General features: G+C 41.1%; 1 protein-coding gene across 2 annotated transcripts in view; it reads right to left on the bottom strand.

The window, feature by feature from the left end:
- Nucleotides 1-1,453: 1,453 nt before the first annotated feature.
- Nucleotides 1,454-10,299, bottom strand: part of ZSWIM6 (zinc finger SWIM-type containing 6) — a 241,038-nt gene continuing 232,192 nt past the window's right edge. For both annotated transcript variants that reach the window (XM_070412035.1, XM_070412034.1), the window contains exons 11-14: nt 9,668-9,825; nt 8,898-9,061; nt 5,795-5,876; nt 1,454-4,157 (exon numbers count right to left, since the gene is read on the bottom strand). In XM_070412035.1, coding sequence (XP_070268136.1) covers nt 3,295-4,157; nt 5,795-5,876; nt 8,898-9,061; nt 9,668-9,825 — 1,267 coding nt within the window. In that variant the 3' untranslated portion in view covers nt 1,454-3,294. The remainder of the gene's footprint in view (nt 4,158-5,794; nt 5,877-8,897; nt 9,062-9,667; nt 9,826-10,299) is intronic.

Genomic DNA, 10,299 nt, shown 5'->3' with positions numbered 1-10,299 from the left:
ACCTTTTGACATCTGGAATCTGCTGTTAAGACTAGATGTCAAAGATAATTTTAAGAATATTTCAAGAGGTTAACTATTCTGAAAGTTGTAGCTTTAAAAAAACATTTGTCAATGTTACTTCTGGGTTTGTATCTACCAGAACTAAAAGGAGAGTACGGAAGAGATAGTTGCACATACGTGTTCACAGCAGTACTATTCACAACAGCCAAGGGGTGGAAGCAACCACATGTCTGATGGATGGATAAATGAAATACGGTATTTACATACAATGGAATACTATGCGCCTTTAAAAAGAAAGGAAATCCTGTCACATGCTACAACACGGATGACCTTTTGAGGACATATGATAAATGAAATAAGTCAGTCACAAAAGGACAAATACTGTGACTTTTATGAGGTCTCTAAAGTAATTTATAGAAGAAATTCAAATCAAATTCATAGAAATAGAAAGTAGAATAGTGGTTTCCAAGACTTTGGGGAAGGACAAGAAGGGCAGTTGTTTACTGGATATTGAGTTTAGTTCTGCAAGATGAGGAAGTTTTGGAGCTCTTGTTTCACAGCAATGTAAATATACTTAACACTACTGAATGTATACTTAAAATGGTAAACTAATGGTGTTTTTATCACATACAAAAAGCAAACACATCTGTATTGTTTGCACATACATTTTTCAATGAAGATGGGGCAGGACAGATGCTTATAGTGTATACGCAGCATTTATCCTTATAATGCAACTAGAGGCCTGGTGCACGAAATTCATGCATGGGGGAGGAGAGTCCCTCAGCCTGGCCTGCACCCTCTTGCAATCCAGGACCCCTCGGGGGATGACCAACTGCCCATACCTGCAGGATCGGACCTAAAACGGCAGTCAGACATCCCTCTCGCAATCTGGGACCGCTGGCTCGCCTGCCTGCCTGCCCGATCGCCGCTAACCACTCCACCCGGCTGCCTGATCATCCCTAACGGCCTCTGCCGTGGCCCCGCCGCTGCGGCTTCATCCGGAAGGATGTCCGGCTGTCTGGTCTAATTAGCATATTACACTTTTATTATTACAGATTTCCTTTTAAACCACACACCAAAAAACCTTCCATAAACAGCATTTATTAACTATATCAAGTACCGAGTATCCTAAATTATAGTTTATTAATTAGGGAGGAATGACTAAGTATACAAAGTGAAGAGAAATTGGCTATTCTATCTTATAGTTTATCTTTGTATCTGATCTATGTCTGTTTTGTCCATTAAGCAGACAGTAAACTCCAGTGTTTGGTTTTGTTTGTTCACCATTATATCTCCAGGGACTAGTACTTAAGTATTTATTAGATAAGTGAATATAAACACTTGAAGATGTAGTAAAATCCAGTTCTATAATCACCAAGTACAAGTGTAGTAAGAGATATACCATAAAAAGAGGCAGAATCAACTTTCAAAAAACTAATTTTAATCAAAACAAAAATTGTTGATCATTAACAAGTTTATAAAACAGTGATTTAGTTACATAAATAAATTGATATCAGTGTATCAAATCTTAATTACTTTCAACTTCATGAGCATGTTTACATGGGTGATGAAGTACAACCTTTTTTTTTTCTTTTTACCTATTATAATAAATAAAATGGAGCGCATGAAATAGTTCTTCTAAACAAAAATACCTACAAACATACCTCTAGCATGTTCTCTAATGAAGGGAACAAGAGACACTGGACAACTTTTGCACCAAAACATAAAAATTGCTTTAAAAAGCACAAGGTTACAGAACCATCAGCTAAAGTAAAGACACTATACTGTAACCAAAGTTGGTATTTCATAATATAATGAACAGTTTGGTAGTTAGATCTCCAGTTTGGTTATTTTAAAGCATTAAGACAAGGCAAGATAGAAGGCTGCTTTTGTTTTGAGTAATTCTAGAGAAAATAAAATATATTTTAAAAAAAAGAAAGAAAACTGAAAAGTAGAACAGTCCTACCTACACAACTTTCTGTCCTGCACAAAGTCAAAATACCTATGCAGAAGAGACATATAATATATATAATGTTATTTGTGCACAAAGGTTAGCTTATTAGCTCACTGCAAAGGCGTTATGTATCATAAGTCAATTGTTCTGGAAAACATTTTGCGTTTGTGTCAAAAGGATATTTAAGTTTCGTAGGCTAGGAGGCACGAACCCCAGTTCCGGCACACTGTATATTCTTAATGCTAAGGCTGCTGCTCTGGCTGTGTTTTTGTTGTCCCTCTTTCTTCTAGTGCCTGTTACAAGCATGTGTGGTGTAGTGGTTGTTGTTGTTGTTGTTGTTATGTGTGTGTGTCTGGTGTCTGTATCTACATATATATGTATACATAAGTTGTATAAATATATATATACATATATAATTTCTCCCAAATAGATCTCAGTCCAACCATGCAATCCAAAGGTGGCTCTGCATAGATGCCCAGTATGAAGTTCACCGCCTGAGCCAACCCTGAAGCAAGGCGCACTTTTAGTCCCTCTGATAGGTTTTCTCTCAGTTTTTTGTTTTTGTTTAAAACCAAGCTACTGCAGCTTCAAGTATTTTGCATTACATAGAATATTTTTTTATAAATTAGTTAATGTTATATTTTCAATATTCAGACATATACTATAATATATATACAGTACAATAAATGCTCTCATTCTTTTTTAATTTTTTTGATAAATCCCTGAGAATGTATGTTGACAGTCGCTAAGTTTCCACATGCACAAGCATCGTGTGCCATGCTTCTGGACGAACAGCATTGCAAAGCCACGTGGGTCAGCCTTTAACTACTAGTATTTCATTTTGTTGGTTTGTTTAAATATGCTGAAAATGTAAAGATGAGTTACAAAGGAGTAAAGCTGAATCCATTCGAGGTACTTATCACAGGATGGAGGTGTTCTGTTTGGTTTTTAAAGCCATTTCAATTATTTTTTTTGAGGCTGTGAACGTATACAGAAAACAGGAGAGCTATGTGGACTTTTGCCACTTGACAACATATACTCAGTGTAAACCAAACCTTTTTAACGTCTCTCTCATACAAAAGAAAAAAAAAAAAAAAAAAAAAAAGAATTAACAAAATATAATAAAGTAAAAGGAAAGAAGAGAAGAGAAAGAGTAGAAAAAAATTAAGAACACACAAACTTTCACAACATGACAATTTAGTCTGCAAACGCAATAGAACTATACACATATAATACCGGTGTGGCTCTGTTCTTTAAGTTAAAAAGGATACAAAGGCAGGCTCAAGTAAAAACAAACCATCCCTCCCACCCCCACCCCCACCCCATTCATACAAGTTCTATCAACCAAACCTCTCCCGAACCAACATCATCAGTTTCTTTTTGCCTTTGTAGATTTGTTTCAGGTTGTCAATAAACTGCGTAAACTGAATGTGTCCGTCATGCGCCATTAGAAAGGTCTCTCGGGCCTTGCTGAGGAACTCTATAAACTCACTATAGTGCCGAGGACTGATGTGGGTGAGTCGCGAGTGCGTTGTGTTGATGTAGGCCCCGATCGTGGCATCCAGGAGCTGCCTCAAGGGGGCTTTGTCCAGTGACATGAGCTTACCAGAGTTCCTCCTTCCATGAAGTCCCACCATGCCAGGAGTGGTCAGAGTGCACCTGCGCAAAATGTCTGACAGTACCGTTGCACACTTGACACTCTTGACCACCAGAGGTATTATAGCTGCAAGCTCGTTTTTACCGAGGGAGTGGCTGAGCGCACAGGCCCACAAAACGTCATTAATGGCAGGGTGCGTGTCCTGATTGTAGCTCAGGTTGAGATGGGTCATGGCCAGGGTGGCCAGCTTGTAGGCCCTCATGGGGTACCCGCGGTGCTCCATGTACCGTGCTATCGTGAAGAGCTGGGTGTAGCTCATGCCGGTGGTAGCAGCGTCGAGAACAATTTGGTACGCCGTCTCAAAGGCTATGTGATCCTTTTCACATAGGGTGAGTGCGGAGAGGGCGCAGTTCTGAGGGTCCTTCATGGCACACTGCAATGCAAGTGTCCGGGCACTGCTGGCCAGCTTTTCCTGCTGATGGCAGTCCAGGTGGAGGCGGACAATGGTGCTGTTGGACATCACGGTGGTTGCAACTATACTTGTGGCCTCGGTGGGAGTAAAAAGCGTAAACCAGCTCTGCATGATGCTGTCTAGGGCATAAACACCTGCGAGGAACACAGAGAAGCCTTATTACTGACAAGGACGCTGCCTAGAGGTCTGGCCTTATTTTCACTTTACAATCAATGCTTACATTGTTAACTATCACCAGACATGAGCGAGGCCAGAAAATCCTATAAGGTAATGTGCCTGGGAGCAACCTTTTAGAATAAAGTTATTATGGATTGTTATTCAGTGAAGTGCCTGAAAGGAACATGAACTTCCTGTAATACAGAACTAATCCTCTCGGTAGCTGGTATTTGCACTGTGCTGCTTGCCATTTCAGACAATGGCTTTTTGCTAATGAGTTCCAGTTCACTGGGGCCTCCTGTCAGATACCCACTATAGAATCTGTAGTTTTTCTCAGAAAAACCAAAACCCCCAATAAAATAGGTAGTTTTTATGTGGTGTGTGTGTGGGTTTGTGTGTAAGTTTAAAATACACATGATATAAAATGATTAAGACACACAAAGAAGCAGGAAAATGTGACCCATAATCAAGAGAAAAACTTCAACAGAAGCAGACCTACAGATGACTCAGATGTTGGAAATGGCTGACAAGAACTTAAAAATAACCATATTAAGTACACAGACCCAACATGCCTCAACTGTAGAAAAGTCCTAAAGGTGAATGTTTAAAGAGAAGGTACTAAATTGCAGAGAGAAATTAGGCATGTATCTTGGTGCAGAGGAGGGGAATTGTGTGGCAGTTCTTAAGGTGGTATTACTTTGTATTGTTTCACTAAAGCATCACATCAATAATATAAACATAATTTTTATATTGAAACCAATTTACCTTTTCCCAAAATAACAAAGCATCACAAATTAATAAAAGAAGAATAACAAGAATGACTTTACAGTATCTGCTGTGTCAGTTTCTAAATACTGAGGTGGTAGTGTCCTCTCAGCAAGAGGTATGTGTCCTTTTCTGATGCAAACAGGAAGAAAGAAAGACAGGTGAACCAACATTTATTTTCAACAGCCACCATTTTGTTGGTGTTGATGCTCCTGCTGGGAATGTAGTTTTTTCAGCACTGACTGCTGCAGAGGGGAAGCAGGCAGCTAAAAGGTCTCACAAATTGCAGCTTGGGGGATCTTCTTAGGGCTAGCTACAATATCTCACACATTTGAGAGCTCACCTGAACCATACCCAGTGGTCATTTCTCTGCTGGGCAGCATGACAAGGCCTGAGAGGATGAAGAAAACACTCCGAGCAAATAGGCAACTATATCATTTTTACTGAAATGGACTGAACCACTAATCCAGTCTCAAGTTAGTTTCAAAGGTGGGCTCCAATCCACCAAGGATTCATGCTGGAACCCTTTAATATAAAATTGTAACCTGATTATCACAAAAAGTTACTAAAAGCACCTTAATAGTGACAGAACAACTGGATAAAAAGCGTCTTCTCACTGACCTATTCCATTTTAGTGAGTTTGGAGCCCCACATACTTGACAGTTTGGAAGAGGAGCAATGCAAGTGTGTACAACTGAAGGCTGGAGGGAAGGGAGCCCCTGTTGGTTGCTGGAGCGGCAGGAGCCTTGGAAAAGTCAAGGTGAAAGAGGGAAGAAGTTCTTTACCTATAACTGAGGAGTTAAGTCTGACAGGAGGTACTGGGGAAGCTCCTCCTCCAGAGTTTACCTACCCACTTCAGTAGCACATGTTACCAGCCATCTGACCATCTCCCGCCGTCGCCAATTTAAGGTTGACAGTGTCATTCGCATAACCTATAAGAAAGACAGGAAAACAAAGTGTTTTGGAAGATTATCCCAAGTCAGTGGAAATATAAAACAATTCATTCCAAGGTATAACTACATGGCAGTCCCCCTATTAGCAGGAGGACAGAGAGACATATTTAGAGAAAGCTCTGCATATGAATTTGTCCATGGCTCTCCCAGCCTTGTCCCAGCCAGAGTGGCAGGAGGTCCACACTCTACTCCTGGTGGGCCAACTGACCAGATGCAGCATCCTGGACAAGTCACTCAATCACTTTTCTCATCTGCAAAGTAAGAGGCCTGGGCTGAAGCATTAAACACAGCCCAGGCCTCATCTTCTCCCCAACTTTAACACTCCATGGTTTTAGATTTCTGAGGCTCTCCTGAAATAATTCTGATTACAAATCCTCAGATGGCAGAGGTATTTTAGTCATTATTTCAGTCTCTGGTTCTCTTGTTAGGCAAGTGTGAAGATAACCTCAGGTCCATGAAAAGAAATCATCTTTGGCACCATTAGTGATCTGATTTTGTTTTTCACTTTCTAATAAGAGACCCCAAGATAAAATATCCCTCTGTTCCTATTTCCCCCATTTTTTTAAGATTCAGAAAACCTAGGCACGTGACTCCTAAAGCCTTGGAAAGGCCCTGTGGGATTTCTCCCTGTGTCTTACAAGGAATGAGGCAGGGAGCAAACTCTCAGTAACCTGCCATTTATCCCCCAAATCTGCCAGGATTCCAAATACCTGGAAAACTTGTATTAATGTGTGTGTTTTCCTGCATACCTTTAAGAGGCAAAATAAATAAGCCAAATAACCAGAATTTATTTTTATAAAGAAACTTCTAAAATGTCATTTTATTGTTTAAATGCAATCAATCTCCTATACCAGTGATGGCGAACCTTTTGAGCTCGGCGTGTCAGCATTTGAAAAACCCTAACTTAACTCTGGTGCCGTGTCACATATAGAAATTTTTTGATATTTGCAACCATAGTAAAACAAAGATTTATATTTTTGATATTTATTTTATATATTTAAATGCCATTTAACAAAGAAAAATCAACCAAAAAAATGAGTTCGCGTATCACCTCTGACACACGTGTCATAGGTTCGCCATCACTGTCCTATACCCTCTGCTCGTATAGTACTATATACGGTAACTGTATTTTCTTGTAATACAATTCTTTAAACTTTATTCACTACTGTAAGGAGAATCCATAACTAGAAAACTAGATTAATCACCTAATCAGGGTATTCCATTCCCCATACTTTAGGTAACTAGAGGATAAAAATTTCTTTCACTGCTTTTCAAGGAGGGGGAAAAAAGCCCCCATAAATGTATACAGAGATTTCCTGAGAAAAGTAGAAATATAAACTTTACAGTTCTGGGTTTATACAGTAATCTTTTCAGAGTCTATAAGAAAGCAAACATCTATTGGCATAACTAACTGAAAATGTCCTGGGTAATATGTCTAAGTGGCTTGCTGAATGCTGAAACTGGCCCCTGGCACTATCGCTCCTTCTTTTTCTTTTTTAAAAAATATATTTTTTATTGATTTCAGAGAGGAAGGGAGAGGGAGAGAGAGATAGAAACATCAATGATGAGAGAGAATCATCGATCGGCTGCTTCCTGCATGGCCCCCACCGAGGACCAAGCCCGCAACCCAGGCATGTGCCCTTGACCGGAATCAAACCTGGGACCCTTCAGTCCATAGGCCGACGCTCCATCCACTGAGCCAAACCAGCTAGGGCCATCACTCCTTCTTTACCTAATTTCTCAGGGTTATAAAAGAGAGTGCCTTGGCTGGTTTGCTCAGTGGTTAGAGAGTCAGCCTATGGCCCAAAGGTCCGATTCCTGGTCAAGGACAGGTACCTTGACTACAGGTTCAACCAGTTGATATCTCTCTCTCACATCAACGCCTGTCTGTCTGTCTCTCTCTCCTCCCTCTCTCCTTCTCTCTCTCCCCCTCTAACCTCCCCCCTTCCACTTTCTCTAAAAATCATGGAAAAAATACCCTCCCTCTTTGGATGAGGATTAAATTTAAAAAGAGATAGAACTACCCATCTATTATGAAAATGCAAACATCAATAAAAATTACTTCCTCTAAAAATTTACCCCCAACAACTGAATCTTTATTATACACTAGAGGCCCGGTGCACTAAATTCATGCACTGGGCGGGGGGGGGGGGGGGGGGGGGCCCTCAGCCCAGTCTGCACCCTCTCCAATCTGGGACCCCTCAGGGGATGTCCAACTGCCGGGATGGGCCTAAACCGGCAGTCGGACATCCCTCTCACAATCCAGGACTGCTGGCTCTCAACCGCTCGCCTGCCTGCCTACCTGATTGCCCCTAACCACCTCTGCCTGACAGCCTGATCATCCCCTAACCACTCCCCTACCAGCCTGATCAATGCCTAACTGCTCCCCTGCCGGTCCGATTGCCCCCAACTGCCCTCCCCAGCCAGCCCGGTTGCCCCTAACTGCCCTCCCCTGCCAGCCCATCACCCCCAACTGCCCTGCCCTGCCAGCCCAGTCGTCCCTAACTACCCTCCTCTGCCGGCCTGGTCGCCCGCAACTGCCCTCCCTTACTGGTCTGATCGCCCACAACTGCCCTCCCCTGCCGGCCATCTTGTGGCTGTGGGTGCTGCCATCTTTGAGGGTGGGGCAGTCAGCATATTCCCTTCTTATTAGATAGGATGATAGCTTTATTTAAGTCTCTAATGAGCAATAATTCTTCTCCATTCATTAAAGGAGAAAAGGTGACGTTAAGGCTATAGAAAATGATTTTTTATTTGAAAGACACATATCAAATCAGCCTTCTAAATGTCAATGCAGTCCCTGCACCTCAGGCAGTACCTGGTTCAGGGGAAATGACCTCAGCTATGAAGCACAGTGCTCTCCCGAAAGTCTAACAGACTTATGCACCCAACTCATTTACCTGCACTAAATAAATCCAAGTAAGTAAACAGAAACAACTTCAAAATGCTGCCTTTATTTAGCAATCGTTGGTATCCTAAGAAAGACCATGAGTCACATACCTGCAGGCCCAGCTCCAGAGACACTTTCAAAAGAGTGATGTCTGGCAAAGTGTCCATGAGAGTTGCTATTTTAAATGCATCCTGGGCAAGCTTGAAGATGTGGGATGAGGAGTGAATGTTTTTCTGGATGGATTCTAATACTGTTTCCAGCCTCCGAACATCGCCTGCAATGAACAAGGAAAAACCAAACCAAACCAAATCAAAGCAAAATAAAAACAAACAAAAAAATCATACCAAACACACACATACAAAGGGAAGTAAAAAGGAAACAAAATAAACATAAAGCAGAAGTTAATTTCCCTGAAATGTTCACAGATGGCACAGATGTTATAACTAAGTCACTGCCATGTCTATGAATCTTGGCTTCACCCAAAAGAAACACTGAAACAAACCCTCAATGACTAAAAACACATGTGACCCAGGACCAACACAAGATAACAAATTGCTCTCCTAGTTCCTACTTATATATGTTTGGTGAATATTTCAGGGAAAGAAAAAAATATAACCAAACTTTTCAATCTCCTTCTGAATCTCAACCATCACTCACACGGCATGGCAACTAAACCTGAACTTTGCCAGCAACAGGTTTAATGATGCAGTTAAAAGGAAAATGCCAGGCTCAAATGAACAACACCTATTTTGCCCCATAAGCTAACACTAATGAAAAGTATCCCCTACAACCCAATACTGAGAATCTGATAGCAAACATGACCCTTAAACAAAAAGGTAAACTAACAAAATAATCATGAGGCCTCAGGACAATCCAATACCTTTGGCTGCAGTTAGCATGGTGGATGCCAGCTCACACTGCTGGGATTCTATGTGGCTTAAAGTGAACCAGCGAGGGTATCGGTTGGGAACAACTGATGCAATGTGGTGTGGGCGGGTGAGGTCTCCTGCTGGAGCAGCAGATTCCAATACTAGTAACCTGTAACGAGAAGAGACAGGGTAGGTGGCTCCTGGTTATCACTCATCTATCATCTTTGCCACGGGGACTAGCCTATTGCCAGAGGAGTGGGTAGATGCTGGGAGAACCGGTCAGTCCTTGTGCAGGAGGAGCTGGTACAGCTACACTCTGCTGTCTGGATGCCAAAGTCATCTTGTTAATTACTCATTATCCAAACCTAAGGGATTTCTTTCTTTAACACCGTTCAGAAAATTGCACAATTCAAAGAAATTAAGATATGTAATAATGAAGTATGAAACTCAGTCTTGATGTTTACCTACTTTTAAGTTTTTGAATCTTACCACTCATTAAAAAATAGAAATCAACAGAAAACAGTGAAGTGGATATTAAGACTTAGATTACAACAGTCAGGGATAACTGAGATATATATGCTTAACTTACTAAAACACAACATAAGAGAGAAAGTAAAAAAAAAAAAAAAAAAAAAGACTCCCT

The sequence above is a fragment of the Myotis yumanensis genome, unplaced genomic scaffold (genome assembly GCF_028538775.1).
Source record: "Myotis yumanensis isolate MYYU_CA2020_CCGP unplaced genomic scaffold, mMyoYum1.0.hap1 SCAF_4, whole genome shotgun sequence".
Taxonomy (NCBI): Eukaryota; Metazoa; Chordata; class Mammalia; order Chiroptera; family Vespertilionidae; genus Myotis; species Myotis yumanensis.
Note: the sequence above shows the minus strand (reverse complement) of the source record. Positions and strands in the feature narration are given on the sequence as shown.